The sequence below is a fragment of the Drosophila arizonae genome, chromosome 2 (genome assembly GCF_054131065.1).
Source record: "Drosophila arizonae isolate 15081-1271.41 chromosome 2, UAZ_ARI_1.0, whole genome shotgun sequence".
In the NCBI taxonomy this organism is placed as follows: Eukaryota; Metazoa; Arthropoda; class Insecta; order Diptera; family Drosophilidae; genus Drosophila; species Drosophila arizonae.
The window spans coordinates 27,893,407-27,910,114 of NC_142922.1; the positions used below are offsets into that span (position 1 = coordinate 27,893,407).

At 37.3% G+C, this 16,708-nt stretch overlaps 1 protein-coding gene across 2 annotated transcripts in view; it reads right to left on the bottom strand.

Annotated features, from left to right (window-relative positions):
- Nlg1 (Neuroligin 1) overlaps nt 1-16,708 on the bottom strand; it is a 52,326-nt gene that overhangs the window by 24,260 nt on the left and 11,358 nt on the right. For both annotated transcript variants that reach the window (XM_089462712.1, XM_089462716.1), the window contains exons 3-8: nt 13,496-13,693; nt 13,264-13,416; nt 12,997-13,185; nt 12,768-12,930; nt 5,421-5,552; nt 2,586-2,753 (exon numbers count right to left, since the gene is read on the bottom strand). In XM_089462712.1, the coding sequence (XP_089318838.1) occupies nt 2,586-2,753; nt 5,421-5,552; nt 12,768-12,930; nt 12,997-13,185; nt 13,264-13,416; nt 13,496-13,693 (1,003 nt within the window). The remainder of the gene's footprint in view (nt 1-2,585; nt 2,754-5,420; nt 5,553-12,767; nt 12,931-12,996; nt 13,186-13,263; nt 13,417-13,495; nt 13,694-16,708) is intronic.

Genomic DNA, 16,708 nt, shown 5'->3' on the forward strand with positions numbered 1-16,708 from the left:
ATTGTTGTGGGTGTTATTGCTGTTATCCGCCAGCGGCGACTGGCCTGCAGCCTTCATGCATTCCTTTTTGTTACACTACCTTTTGCGACACTCTTGAAAGGGCAGCTGCTTTTTTGCTGCCAGCACTTTGCAAACTTTTGTAATTATATAATGCGCAATGCGCATTGGAAATTGTAGCTTCAAACTGTTTACATATTTTTTCAATGTGATGTAATTCCATTCCGATTTTCGTTAGTTCTATGAACAAGCATTAAAGCCTTACTAAATATATGAATTTCCATATCAGTTTCATTCTAGACTCTCGAAAGGAAAGCATACTCTTTAGTCTGCTATGGTGCTTAGAATAGTTTTGTAAGTTAACTCCTGCCATTCGACTAAGAGTCTATGTCGAGCGTCTTTAGAAACAATTGCGCTGTTTTGTGCAAATAGATATATATATATGTATATATATATATATAGTATATATAGATATATATATATATATATATATATATATATATATATATATATATATATATATATATATATATATATATATATATATATATATATATATATCTATATATATATATATATATATCTATATATATATATATATATATATAAATATATACAGTATAAACTGTCGTTCTGGCCAAACTCAAACGCATCTCCAAGGAATCCAATTCAGGAAAACCCACACACACGCACACAGTGATGTGGACATTGCGGGGGCGGCGTCGTCGAGTTCAAATTTTGTGCATTGTGCTTTTTATTTATTGCACGGCACAAACAGAGGACGCACACACACACACACATACACACTCAGACACAGACCGACTAGAGTCAAGTCCTGCTGGCTGCTAGAAATGAGATAGTAGCTGGCATTGTTTTTTGGTACGAAATGAAATGAAGGGAATAATGAATGCTTCTTTGTCTCTGTGTACGTGGCTGTATTTATTGTGTGTGTGTGTGTGAGAGTCTATACAGGAGCCAAGCGGGAATCGGACAGAGTCCCTGTAATAACTAACTAACTCTCGGCATAATTGCCTCGCCTCTCGCCAGCAGAGAGCCTTGTTCATTATTATTTATGATAGCCAAAGGGCATTCTTCCATTCAGTCCCCTGAAATGCTGCTGCTCGTGTCAGCTTTGACGCTAATGAGACATACATTATTATGGTGCTAAATAATAAAATAATAACAAAATATTGGTCAATAAGGCAGACCAGGCATAATAAAAATATTTTAATGCCAATGAATTTAATCACACATTAATTAAGTTGAAATCAAAAATCAAATAATTAGCCAATAAACAAATAGAAATTAAATTTTTGATATGCAGAGTAATTATTTAAATATGAGAATTATATTATTATTATATGCATATATTTAAATAATTGCTAATGATTTCATTTCCAAATATTATAGCATACTTTTCTGCGCACTTATTGTGGAATATCATATGTGTGTATGTATGCATGTCATTAATATTCGTAATTAGCAAACTAATCAATATAAAATGAAGAAGATGCCAACAAAGTTCATTATTTGCAAAATTATTATTATAAATATTTTAAATATTATGGCTTGAATATATTAAAAATTTTATTCAATTTTCTTATATATGAAATGAGTTTTTCTTCTAAACTCCTTACCATCCTTGTGGAGGGAGGAACCCAAAATTCAATTATGGACCTGGTACTTAGATTAATAACGAGTTAGATTTGTAGAGCATCACTGTTTTTTGGTTGGAGAGCCTCATTAATACCAATTTTATACACTCTATGAGGACTTTTCTATTTGGCAATGCATTCGGCAATTCTATACTATTTATTGCTGATTTTATTTTCTATTTTGAAAAACTATGTTTTTATATTATAATAGGAATTGACACACTGGCTACGTTTAAAAATGCAAATTAGTTTATCGATAAAGTAAAGGCATAAAATAAATATGATTAATGATATACAAGAATATTCATTGTGAATTTTTTTTTTTTTATATATATAATAATGTTTATTGAAGCCATTCGAGGTACTCTAGTTTCACCAGTTTCCCCAATAACTTCCCATTTTTATGGAATGAAAAAATTCTCGAAATGAATGCAATAAATCGTAGTTTTATTGAGCTTAGATAAAGCTCTTGCTTATTTTCAGACATGCGGGAATATTTCTAATGCGATTTATTGCCCCAACTACCTTTTTGAACGCAACTGAATAACACTAGAAAAAATCCAACAATTGACTGTGGGTATTTTTCTTCTTTTTTTTTTCAATTTTAAGCTAGACTACAGTGCGCATCAATTTTAATTTGAAGCAAAGCTAATGTGCAGCAGTTTGTGACATTAGCCGAGGCATTTTGTAGGCGCTGGCGAGGCGACTCTAATCCTTGCCACTTAAGGCCAACAAATTGCCACATAAACAATTCTAATTGAGATAAACGATATCGATGCATGTGTATGTGTTTGTGTTTATGCGTCTGCTTGTGTGTGTACAGCGCGCTCAAAGTGTTAAATGCAGGCAAGTTGTAAGTCTATCCAGCCCCCGGAGCGCGATGTCGGTTTGTATTTCACGCCCATCATAAAATAGCGCATAAATTTCACTTACTTTTTTAGCGTGGCAGCCAATGCCAAATCGGGGCGAACATCAAAGCGACTCTGCATATAGAAGCGCAATAAATTATCACGTTCATTTTCAGATAATCCTTCCTCGAGTGCTAATGCGGCCAATGTATGATAGGATTCTGACTCCGTGATGCCGAATAATAAATCATAACTGCAAGAGACAGCGAATACGAGGTGTATGAGAGAGAGAGAGAGAGAGAGACAGAGAAAGATAGAGAGGGAGAAATAGACAGACGGTAATGGTGGGTCAGACAGAGCAAAGGAGAGCAAGCGCATGAGCTGAAAATCAGTCTATAGAGCTATGGCTTAGAGTAAGTGTGTGAGTAGTTAGGCTTGCCTTACATTTATATAAGTAGAGGAAGTAATTTTTCACACTGCGAGAAATCAGCAGTGAGAAGTAAATAAGGGCAATGCAAACATTTATTTAATTATATATAGATGTATTTAATACATATATTAGTCACTTGTTAATAATTGTATTAGGATATGCTGAAACTAGCTAAAAATAAATATTATTTTTGTTATCTAAAGAGACTCACTGTCTATATATTTTACAGCACTTAATTAAAATTACTCTAATTTATAGCTTCTAAATTGCGCTCAGTGCAGCCTTCGCTTATTACAGACAACTTGATGCCGTAAACGGCATTTAAAAGCGCTGGAATAAAATGGGGTCCTGCGGCGTCACTTGTTACGCTGCCTGATAAATGGCAAATGCTAGAATGGCCAGCCCGCCCCATGGGCGGCACTCAACTATATAGTTTGTGTCCTGTTGCGCGCCTGATATCCTGCCACCCAACAAACGGCAAAGACGAAGTTATTAGTGTCTGGTCAGGTTTTTGCCACCAGTCGATAAAAGTAAATGCAAAATGCAGAGAGACAGGCAGACAGAGAGAGAGGGAGAGAGAGAGAGGAAATGGGAGAGAGAGAGAGAGAGAGATACAAAGGTAGAGCGAGTGGTAGATGAAGCTGACGCTCGATAATTGTTGTCCTTGCTTAACGCCTTCCTCTGCTTACCGCTTTGATCTATGGCCATTTCATTAAAGTGCTTAAAAGTGAAATGCGAAACGAACTGAATGGGCAAAGCTCAGACCTGTAAACGTGCCAAACGTGTTTCCATTTAGTTTGTACCAAGTTTGCAGTTAGCTTTAGCCCGAGCCCCTGCCACGTCCTGGCGCCCTTCTGCCTGCCGACCGTAATTAATGGTACTTCCGTTCGGCTATTATTCTACTATTTTTTTTTTCGCACGCAGCTTCTTGTCGACGGCTAAAACACGTTCGACTTGCAAAAGGATAACAATTAAAATCCAATTAATCACGCATTTTATTCGATTATGCGTAGCATCCCAAAAGCAAATGGACACGTTCCACAACGTACGCGTCAGAGTCGCAGGAAATGAGATTGAGCAGGAAGTAGTGAGAGAGAGGGAGAGACAGAGAGAGACAGATTGAGGGTGAGAGAGATAAAGAATGAGAGAAACAGCAGCTCAGATAACAAAAGAAGCTGATAGGAGCAAGAAAAATGCTGAAATGCTGAACCCTTTGTTAAGGCCTGAGTTATTACTTGTTGCCTGATTGATTGATGTGGATACAACAGCAGCTCAAACACGAGCACAAACACAGCTCGATATTATCGCAAATGCTTGGCGAGCTTAAAATATTAGGCTGCGCGGGTATCTGAAATCCGCAAAGACGGCAAATGAAAAGAAAATGAAAATCTTAAAGCTTTGCATGTTTTCAATTTAAATAAACTTTGCGTGGAAGTTGGCCAGAGAAGGAGTTTTGTTTTAAAGCTTTACAGAGATATTGAAATATGAAACAATTAAATTATGTTTTTTAAAGCCTAGCAGAGATATTGTAATATTTAATTAAATAAAAAATCAGTTATGGGTATTAAGGTTTGCAGATATATTGAAATATGTAATAATTAGTTACTGATTTATGTTTTTAAGGCTAAACAGGGATACTGAAACATGTCTGTAATAATTAATAATTGAATTGCAAATTATTTAAAATTTAAAAATTAAAATTTCATAATCAAGCTATCTGAATATAATTTTTTCTATTCAGCCTTAATTATAATAAAACTTAATATTTGTTCATATTGTAACATATTAATGTATTGGGTTTATTTACCATTTCACCTGTTCTCACTTCAAGTTTCTTGCTGATTTTTATGAAATGTTCGTATAGAATTTCTCAATATTAACACAATACTTTTTTTTTGCCCGACTAAAAGCTTTTGCTTTGTTAACCTTCAAGGACTTTGAGTTACGTTTACCTTTCGCGTATATGCTGCGAAAATGCTAATAGCATATTGGAAATATTTGCAAAAGCATCCAATGATTAGCCTGTCTGAGCCAACAATTACCCATTTCTCTGCAGCTCTTGCAATTTGCTTGACATTCATGAATATTTGTTGGCGCCTCTGAGTCTAGAGCCTGCTCGAAGCAGCGAGGCATTAGAACATGCCATTAACTGGAGTGTTAACCCAGCCTGAGGGTCCAACAAGTGGCATTTGAAGCGATCCCAATAGCTGCTCAATTCGTTCAAAATGCATACTTGGATTTCACGAGCGATTTAATTTTACCTGAGGGTCAGAACATGCCACATGCCACATACCACATGCCACATGCCACATGCCAAACATCTAATCAAGTAACGCAACAATAAATAAATAGTCCTTGGGCTATTTGGCAGGTCTGAAGCAAATATCAAAAGCTAAAGCCAAAAAGTATATATAAAGATAGAGAGAGAGAGGGAGAGAGAGAGAGAGGGAGAGAGTGAGAGAGAACTGCGACAGCAATTGCTTAACAAACCGGCTGAAATGCTCCGTATAATGCCCCATGACCTTGTATGGTTGATTTGGTATTACGTGTCCATCGACAATTGGACCCAATGATGTTGAAAATTGTTGAAACGATGTTGGTATGTGCAAGATATCCTGGTAGCTGCAAAGACCAAAAAGAAAGCATCAGACAAATGGCGTAAAAAGGTCATATAACTGGATGAATGAGTCACTGAGTGCGCGTGTGAGTGAGCGAGTGTGTGCGTGCGAGTGAGTGAGTGTGTACGTGTGTATGCGTGTAAATGACAGCGGCTACTTTTCACTTTGATTTGAAATTTCTAATAAATTTTATGTGTGATTTGTTGCTGGACCCCACGCACACACACGTGCGCCACATAAAGATACATCCCAACAGATACACATATGGCTTGAAAGGGGATTTTTGCTATTCGATTGCCTCACCACAGCTGTTGCTTAAATTTACTTTAACCAAATGGAGGGAGACCTAGCGAACTGTACCAAATTAGAAACGTATATGTATGTGCCGAAGCCAATGTATGTATCAAATGAACGCATTTGCATTCAACTACTACTTCAGCAAGACAATAAACTCTGGGCCAAACAGAATATCATATTTGGAATGCAATAAGCATATATAGACATCATCGACGAAAAAATCCCATAAGCGCATGCACTTTTTGCCCCAATGTAAATTTCATTGTTGCTGCTGGCGTGGCTGTTGCTGTTGATGCTGTTGTTGTTGCTATTGCTGCAACATTTCGTTGCCGAATAGTTCGACTGGGTCCAATTTCTGTAGTAGTTTGCATAAAAATTCAGATGTCAGAGTTGCACTCAGGCAAAGAGCATTGATGTTGGTAAGAATTAAGAAAAAAACCGAAGCAAATATGCAATTGCAGGCAGCACAATTTTATCTCACAAATGCAGACAGTCCGCACAAGCAAACAAATAAAGCGCGACTAGAAGATTTCCTATAAATTTTAGCTTAAAACTAATAATTATATATTCATTTTATTTATTAATTTTTATTAGTAAGTACAAATGTAACGGAAATATTTTATTCTATTTTTATTTTTTTAAATATAAATTCTAATTTGTCTGCATTTTCTATACCCTCTTTCACTTTTCTCAGCTCAACAGGGTATGCGCTAACATTATATATTCCATAGCCTGGTGCAGTCGAAAATCGAATTTCATTTGAAAATTTTGCAGCTTCACATTTGCAAAATGTCAATTGGATGCTGAAACGGAATATAGGGACTACCCTTAATGAGCACAGAACGTACCTTTGTAAGCACATGTGGCTTACGTGTGCATTGATTTAAATAAATGTGAGGGGAAACCAACATTTAGCGGCAATTGAATTAATTGGCCCGCCTGATTTTACAAAACGCGCACTTAAAGCTCCCTTGAGGCAATATCGTCTTAAAGCTCTTAAGCAGCCGCACCACCCAACGAACCACCTCCACCTCAGCCCAGCACCGCAAACACTTAAGGACTTAATCAACCGCAGTAGTTTGTGCGGCTGCTGTTGGCATGGTCAATGGTCGAGACATGTTCCGGGTCCGATGCAGGCATCGGCTCTACTGCGGTCAACGCCAATTGTCTTTCGGGGCGTGGCCATCGACACATGACCAAGTTTATCGCCTTTGCTTCTGTTTAGCCCACAGACAGTGTGCTCGACAAATTGTGACTAGCTGCAGGGACTCCTCAAGCCAATGTTCCGCTTGCTGTGGCAGCGCTTCAATTGAGTTTCGGCTGCAGAGCGCAAAGTTTTTGAAGCGTGTCGTATATGTGATTTATGATTTTCATATGTGGCACAGAACCTGCGCTCTTTCCATCCAACATTGTTCCTGCATTGTTTCTGCTGCTGCTGCTCTTATTAGCTACGCTCTGTCGCAAAACTGTCGCAAGTTGAACTGCAACTGCGATTAACTTGTTAGCAATAGTTGGCTCCGATACAGACATGTGCGGGCGCACAGTGCTGAGCAGCTGCATAGAAACAACTTAACATTTTATATGAAATAAATATTTATCTACAAATATTTATCTATCAAATCAAATTATTTCAGGCCAATTTTAACAAATAATTAACATGAATAAATGATTTGACATCAATTACAAACCAAATCATATTATACCATATAAACACTTAAAAGCAAATAAATCAATTTGGAAAATTTAATACACATATATTATTTAAAAATTATGGTAAAAATATTTTAAATATTAGATTAAAAAGTCTTAAATGTTGTTTTTTAAATTTCTTTTACTTAATTAAATATTAAAAATATATCTATAAGCCTTTTTTAAATATAATTTCAATATTTTAATAATTGATTAAATAAATAAATTATTATTACTTGATTTTTTTTTAGCATTTTATTAAAAATCATTTTAAATTATTATACGATATATTGTATCTATATGATATGTTGCATTATTTGTACGTATATTGGATTACAATTTGTGTATATTAACTTTTGCCATATCGATTTAATTAAATATTATAATTGCATTGCAATTTATGGAAATTAGATATTTTCTTTTTATTACTATTGATTTTATTCTAATGGTATTCATGATTATACAAATAATAATTTTTTTTTTTAAATCATAAGCTTTTTTATAATATTTCATTAAATCGGGTTTTAACATTGTTTGATTCACTTATAGTTCTTATTTATAATCTTAATATTATCTCACTTAATAAAATTTAATAAGCTTTTTTATAACTTTTTGTTATTTTAATAATCTATGTTTGTTTAAATTAATTTTGTTATAATTTTTATTTTTGTTTGTATGATTACCTTTTAATAATCTTCTTTCCTTATTGTATTATTTAAATATTTAATCTGATATTTTTACCTTGGTTTTCTTTTAATGCTCAGAACTGTACTTCTACAGTCTACAATTACATTGCCAACCCTCTGCGTAACATTTTTGAATTTAACTAAATAAATGTTGTTGCAGCACAATTCCTGTACCTATTCAAGTGACTTTATGTATCAAGCCATTGTGCTATTTGAGTAAATATATTTGTCAGAGTTTTGTGCAGGCAACTCGAATACACTGCACAAATTTGTCTGGCGTGCACTTTCAATATACATAGACACATATATAAAAGTGCTTGTCTCTGTGTGTAAGTGTGCGTGTATATATGTATGTGTGTGGCATCAACGAAGATTGATGACACTGCTTGTGTGCAACATGCAGCTACTTAAGCAGCTCGCACTCGTAAGTTAGTTGCTGCAGGACCAACATTTATTTAGACTAAGATCGACCTTATTTTGTTGTAGCTGATGGTTTCTGTTTAATGAATTTTTAATATGCTTTCCTTTTTGTTGTTTTGTTGTTTTCAATTAAAAGAGCTCAAACGAGCACAATGCAAACATTTGTTTACACGCACAAGCTAATTTTTTGTGTGCTGCCGGGCGTATACTTGATATGCATGATATTTTTCTCGAATTTGTTTGCATTTCTCATTCTCTCACTGCAGAGCGTCAGTTCTAAGGCGATTAGGTGCGCACCAGCTGTAGCTCTCTGTCTGCACAAGAGACGTATGCAGTGCGAGGGAAACTCAAATAAATGGCTTCATATTTTATGCCTTCATTCAAATCAAATTGTTGTAGAATTTAGAAAGTTCTTCATATCAATTAGTTATGCTCATTCCTTATTTAACAGCTACCACATTCATTTCAGTTGCGTGCATGTGTGTGTGTGTGTGTCGAGTAGTGCAATTTGCATAAATTATTCATTTGCATTTTGCAATCAGCTAAGCGAAATATTAGCACAGCGTTAACTGCAATGCAAATGCATTTGTAAATTAATAATTAGCTACAAAGAAAATGAAATGCGCACAGCTCACTGGCAGACAAAACTCTCACAGCATTCATTGTAATGTTCAATAATTAAATCATGGATTTGCTTCCAGGCTTCAAACTCTGTGTTGTAGTTGGGCCCAAATAAATAAATTGAACATTTGGAAATGAGCAAATCATTTGGATAGCTACAAGAAATCCGGCACAGACTGGGCTATAATTAAATATTAAATATGTGCAGCAGCTAGACACAAAGGACCACCATGCACCACAACAACAACAATCACACACGCAAAACTTATTACTTTTAGCTGGCAGTGTGTGGGTGTGCAGTATAAATAGGAATGTGGCCAAAATACCTGCTTTGCTGTGTTACCTGTTTGAGTTGGAGTGTCTGTGCGTGCACAGCAGTTCATACATAATTCATTGCATTCATTTAACTCTCGCACATGCACTGCGCCCCATCACTGCGCCCATTCACTGCTTTACTTCTTCATACAGTCACACCCAGACGTAAATGTACTTCAAAGCCTTTTCACTCATTAACACCTTGGTTGCACTCTTGAGGCTAGCTTGATTCAACAGGCAGAACAACTGTACGTGAAGGGTAATACATATATGTATATCAATATCAATTTTATTTTATAAAAATATAGAAATACAATGAAAAAAGTTATTAATTTATTTTTGTAGTTTTAATATATCCTCTTTCATTTTCTTTTAAAATTAAAAGTCTAATTATAAATACTTTGGCAATTTTTATACCTCTTCAAAATAGCAAAAGCTGTAGCTGTAATTTTATCTGTCTCTCTATATATCTACTCTGCTTTTTCTTTTTTCTCTCTCACTTCGAATCTGATTGGTGATGAATGGACGTTAAGAGAAGCATAATTGAAGAGATGATGAAATAGATCAAGTTATTTCTTCTATGCTATTTATTTCTGCACATATTTCTTTCATATATGTCATCAGTTTAATAAACTTTTCCCTGTCTCTTTAACTTTTCGCATTCACAAACTCTCTTTATATATTTGTCGCAGGGTATTTTGAGAGCGGATAATTAGGCTGCATAAACTTTATCTTTGCCTCTAGCTCATTGCGGCTCAACTGCGCCCAGCCGAGGGTGTGAGCAGAGCAGAGCAAACCCAACAGTTTTCCAACTCACAGTGTCAATTTGCAGGAGGCAAAAGAAAGCAGCACACACACACACTGACACACGCAAGCATACACACACACAAACAGCAAGCAGGCAAAGTAGCGACTGTTGCAATGTTTGTCTAGTGACAGAGCGCGTGTGTGTAAGTCTGAGTGTTTGTGTGTGTGTGTCAGTCTAAGTGCGAGTGCGAGCGCAAGTGTGAGTGTGTGCATGTGCTTGGCATAATTAACATAATTACTATTATTGTCCCGTTGTTGATTTTGTTTTACATATATTATTTTACATCATGTGCTTTTATTTCGCTCTGTATGCAAATGGTTTTTTAGTTTTTCCATTTTCCTTTTGCGCTCGCTTTTCGCACATTTTCATTATGTGGCCGCGCAGGGAGAGAACGGACTCTTGTTGTTGTACAGCGCTAATGCGCAATTAAAATGGGAACGAAGCATAATTTATGATATTATGATAGTAATTTATTCAAATGAGTCGAAGTCGCGATAAACTATTGTTTTTAATTATTATTACTTTTGTTTTTAATTTTTTAATTTTTGCAAATAAAACTTTGATTTCAACAAATGTTCAAATAAAATATTAATGCATGCATATGCAATGCGAGCATGTGCACTAATTAAATACACAGGAATTCCAAAAAGTATTCATAACACTTATTCATAATGCTATAAATATGCATAAATTGAGTGCATTTTATTAAAAATAATTGTTGAAATGGGTTTAATAAAGAAACTATTATATTATTTGAATAAATGAATCGAATATGAATGAATCAAAATACATATTTATGTGATTGTAATTGAATTGAATTAAATAATCAACTATAATTTAATATCAGCAAGTAAGAAAGCTCTAGTCGAGACTGCTCGACTTCGAGATCCCCTGAACCCTTGGAGTAATAGCGATTTCAATCATTTTTCGCGTCTTTCAGCTTACACAAGAAACACGCAGACGCAGACACACACACACACACACACACACACACACACACACACACACACACACACACAAGCATAAACACGCATGGGCGCAGTGTGCGCTTACTATGAGAACTTAATTGTTTAAAAACTTTTTTTTGTGGACATACGATCTTCATGAAACTTTTAGATTATGATTATAACATGGATGCGTGTATTTGCCAAAGCACAAGTCTCTAGTATTTGAAATACGCTTTTTACAAAAGTGAGGGTGAGGGAGTGAATATAGGGGTGGGGGGTAAATTTTTACAAAAACTGAAATTGTATAAATTGCATATAAGCATACATTAAAAATTTGGAGACTCTAGCAATAAAGGCGTAGAAGATATAATTTTAAACCTGGTTTTCGATAAGGTTTTTTATCGATAAAAGAAGATCGGGATGAGTTATCCATTTTTAATGATAAACTCGATATCCGCGCTGTAATTACGAACATTTAAAACAAAATTGAAGTCTCTAGCTCTTATATCTTCTGAAATCGACGCTTTAATACATACGGACAGACGGACGGACAGACAGATGGACAGGGCCAAATCGATTCAGCTCGTCACCCTGATCAGGAATATATATATACTTTGTGGGGTCTGCCACGCCTCCTTCTGCCTGTTACATACATTTTAACAAAACCATTATACCCTGATTTCCCATTGAAAATGGGTTCAGGGTATAAAAATCATCAGCTTAAAAATACAAATTGATTTCCTTAAGCAAATCCATTACCAAAATTCTAAAAAAATCAGTCTCGCAAAAAAAAAAAATGCAAATAAAAAGTATAATTCATGCAGCCCGCCACCTAATGGTCCGCTAAGTGGATAAGCCCCGACATCGACCCCAAACTCGATCCCGAGCTCGAGCTCGACCTCTGTCGCTGCTGAAGAAGCGATCCAAAAACGTGATTAATTGAAAAGCAATTAACTAGCACGCCTACCACCCACCGCCTAACGGCAACCACAGCGCACCACTCAGCTAAGCGTGGCGCTTATTAGGCGCGTGTTTCGAATAGAATGGATACAAAGGATTACAACTAAGCTGCAGGCTTATGCCCACGCATGATTAGTTATGGTCAGCAACAACGGTGGGTGGCGGGGCAGCGTGGTGGGCGTGGCCGTGTACGGCTCATTGAGAACGCGGCGCGACACTCTCTCGTATATTTATCGAATCATTAAGCACAAATGAATCACAGCCCAGGCCGGCTGGCTATTGAAGATGCCAGCGTAAATTAAATTAGGACCAAACCTCGAAACAAGATAATGGACAGCAGCAGCAAGAGGAGCAGCAGGAGCAGCAGCAACAGCAGCTATAGTAAAAGGCATTAGCGCGCATTGTGGTGCGATTAAAATGAACTGGTGCACCACACTCGCACCACACTCAATAATTCAATAAATTGATTGACTCACCGACGTTGGCGCAGGCAATTGAGCAGAGCATCGTCCTCCTCGTGGCCAGCCAGCGGACAGTCGAGGGACTGGGCTATTTGCATGGTCAATTGCAGGGACTGATTGCTGGCGGCCCAGTCGGACATGGCCGAGCCGGACATGAGAATGGCGCGATGGAATAGACCTACATTTAAATGCCATTATAATCAATGGGCAGCTGGCTGGTTTGATTTTTGGGCGTGGCACTTACCTGATGCTACCGGCGAGACCATTAGGTAATTGACGCAGGCGGCGCCGGTGCTGTGGCCCATGAGCGTGACGCGCGTGTTGTCCCCACCGAAGGACGCGATGTTCTCCTTGATCCAGTGCAGCGCCGCTATCTGATCGAGCAGCGCATAGTTGGCTATATTATGAGCATCGATGCCCGGACGCATAAACCCTAAAGCATATCGTGACAGGCAATTAGCACACTGTCCATTAGGGCCGACTGGGGCGGCGCCACGCCCAGACTACATACCTAAAACGCCGAGCCGATAGTTGACAGTGACCACAATGACCTCCCCGTAACTGGCCAGAACGGAGCCATCGTAGGCATTGCCGCTGTTCCACTCAAAGGACTCGCCATGCAAATAAACAAGCACGGCGTGCTGCTTGGTCCCTGCCCCGGAGTCTGCAAGGGGAGAGAGAGAGAGGGGAGGAGGATGTCATGCCTTTAGTTTCTGGATTTGCTATGTGCATCATTAAGTTACCTGTGTGCGGCACGTACACGTTCAGATACAAGCAGTCCTCGCTCTCCGTTTTCAGATAGGGCATCAGTCGCATCAAGTGCCTGTAGCGGCCCTGTGACATGTTTACACTGCTCGGCCCGGACACATCCGGCAGTTTTTGTGGACAAACCGGCGGCAAATGACGCGCGATTTTCAGGCCCTGCCATGGCAAGGGCGCACCTGTAAGGGTAAGCCAAGCGGAGGGGAGCAACGCCATTAGATAAGCTAAAACAAACTTTCATAAAGCACTTTTTCACCAGCACTCGAGCTAAACTAGCAGCAGTCAACAGCACAGTGTGCCGACAACTAACAATAACTGGGTGAAAATTAAAATAAAATATGTATAATATAATTATAATATAACTAAATAATTATAACATTTTTTTAATTATCTATATTTATTTATTTATTTTATCTATGATCTTATTACATTTTAATATATTAAATACTAATTTGTTCTCAACAGTAGCTTCAAATATTAATGCATATCAAAGTCTTTTAAATACAAATTGTCATCTATGGAGGGAAACTTATATTGTTTAGTTTTAGTTTATGAACGGTAAGCCTAGAACAAGGATATATGGCAGAAGTACCTATGCCTACAAGAGGTGTACCATAAGATCATGAAAGTTTTTATCTTTTAACGTTAAAATTAAAATCGAACAGTTAAGTTACCGATAATAACACAACCCAATTTGAAAGTCTATTTATTGTAAGGCTCAGCATTGGTCTATTACATAATCTTATCCTATCGCTGAGTTTGTAAGACTCAGTCCCTTACATATTCTAGTCTTGTCGCTAGGATTGCACACACTTCATCTATCTACCTTGAGAGTCCATACATGTCACACATGGTATATATTTTATGTATGTTAGCCGTTGAGTGCTCAGAGGGTATGCTCTCATATTTATTATGTTTCTATGTTCATGTATGTTCTTGAACAGCAATTTTAAAATTAAAGAACCAATATACGTTACTCTTTTTTTATCTGCCTTGTCAATGTATAATATTATAAAGTTTTATCAAATCTCTCAAACTTTTTAGTTAAAAAATTACTGTATATCGCCTCTGCACTATATTATACAATATATTCTATAGTAGATATGACAGATGAGTTTCTAGTTCTCCAGATGACAGATTACTTCCTATCCCCTTTTATCTACCTTAAACATGGAATAGGTAAATGAGTTTATGCAATCGCTGGTAATCGACCGTAACTTTTTATTATATTAAATAATTTCAAGTATTACTCGATTGCAATTCCTAAAACTGATTAGCATGTAACAAATTCGTATCTAACATAACTGGGAATGGCCCACTGTGCCAGTTATAACCAACGATTCCACGCTTGGTTATATTCTCTTTCCCCTCTCCCTCTCACTCTCTCGCACTCCCTATCTATCCACTCTTTGTCTCTATTCCGGCTGCCGCGGAAAAACAAGAATTCGATTGGTTTGCGTGGCATTTGGGGAGCACAAAGTCAATTTCGTATTTATGTAGCACGGTCAACGGGCACTTGGAAGTGCCGTAAACAAGTAGACAGCCGCATGCGAGCTCACAGCCAGCGCCACGCCGGCATTCACACTCGTGCACATTGAGAGGCAACATGAACAGGACACTTCCTGCAGCGGACACTCGGGACACTGTGGCCAAGTTGACTGCGGTTGGGTTTTTGGCATTTCAGTTAACGTCGCCTCGCATCGCGTCGCATTCCTTTGCATTGCTTTGCATTGCATGTGAGTGGAACTTATGTGGGGCAATTGTGACCACGATTTGGTCAACTTAGTTTCGGTTCCGTTGCATTGTTGCTGCAGCAGCCAGCTGAAACACACATAGACACTAAGCATGCCACATGACACACTTCGTGCCACATCAGCGGACAGCCAATCGCAGTAGCTTGGCTTGGCTTGGTTTGGTTTGTGCAGTGGTTAGTCGCTGACAATATTTGGCCAAAGATTCAAATGGAAACATTTCGCACAGCTATGCAAATTTCGATCGGGTTATCAAGCGCAAAATGGAATTTTAATGCAGTTTTGCCAACGAATTAATATGCAAATTTACCAACTGCAGCTAGATATCGACTTCGACAATATTTGAGATAATATTTTCATTAACGAGGTTTCGAAGCATTGGCATTGGGTATGTGGATTAAAGTTATATGAAGCATTAGATAGTCTGATGCTAAATTCTTATTAAGCTAATATGCTATTTCAAATATTAATATAAGTATTTTAAAGAAAGGATAATATTGTAAGTGGCTAATAATATGGCATCGAAGAACTGTCAGCAGTGTAAATATATAAGAACATTGCCGATGGTACTTTAAGTATTAGATTGTGAATTTATAATTATCAAAGTTTTAGAAAATTTGCCTTGGGTTGTCCATGGAAGTATATTTTAAATATTTATGGAAATATTTAAATGTTTTAGAAAAACATCTTGAACCCATTGAAAATGGGAAATCAGGGTATAATGGTTTTGTGAAAAAGTATGTAACGGGCAGAAGGAGGCGTGGCAGACCCCACAAAGTTTATATATTCTTGATCAGCGCGACGAGCTGAGTCGATATAGCCCTGTCCGTCTGTCCGTCCGTATGAGTGCGTCGATCTTAGAAGCTATAAGAGCTAGAGAGCTGAAATTTGGCATGCATACTCGTGAGTACCATATGCAGTACGAGTTTGCTTTATTTTTTCGATAAATAATCCGATAACTTTTTTATCAAGAATAATCGAACCCGACTGGAGTGGATTGGACTGAATTGATCATTAGACATGAGTATGTCGGAACAGTATTTTTATCAGTAATCGTTTCGCGCAGCGAGTTTCGACCGCACTTGATTTCTGGACGCAACTAACTTGTATCTCTCAATTATTCTTTGTGCCTACCATCGAACCTCACTCGGCGACAGCGACACAACGCTGTCGCCCCGCTAAAACGGTACTTCTTAAACGACAAAATACAAATATTGGCTGATGCAATATGATGAAATCAATTCTTGGAAAATAGCCGAAAACTACAACCACATACATACAACCTCATTACACACCGACACTACAACCACACGCATAAGTGCGAAAGCATACAGAAAAGGGAAAATATGCGAGTAGGTAGTAAGCACAATTGTAGTGCTCGCCAACATATTAATACTACTTGCTTCGACAAGTATATATTTCAAATGCTTAGCATCTAGGATA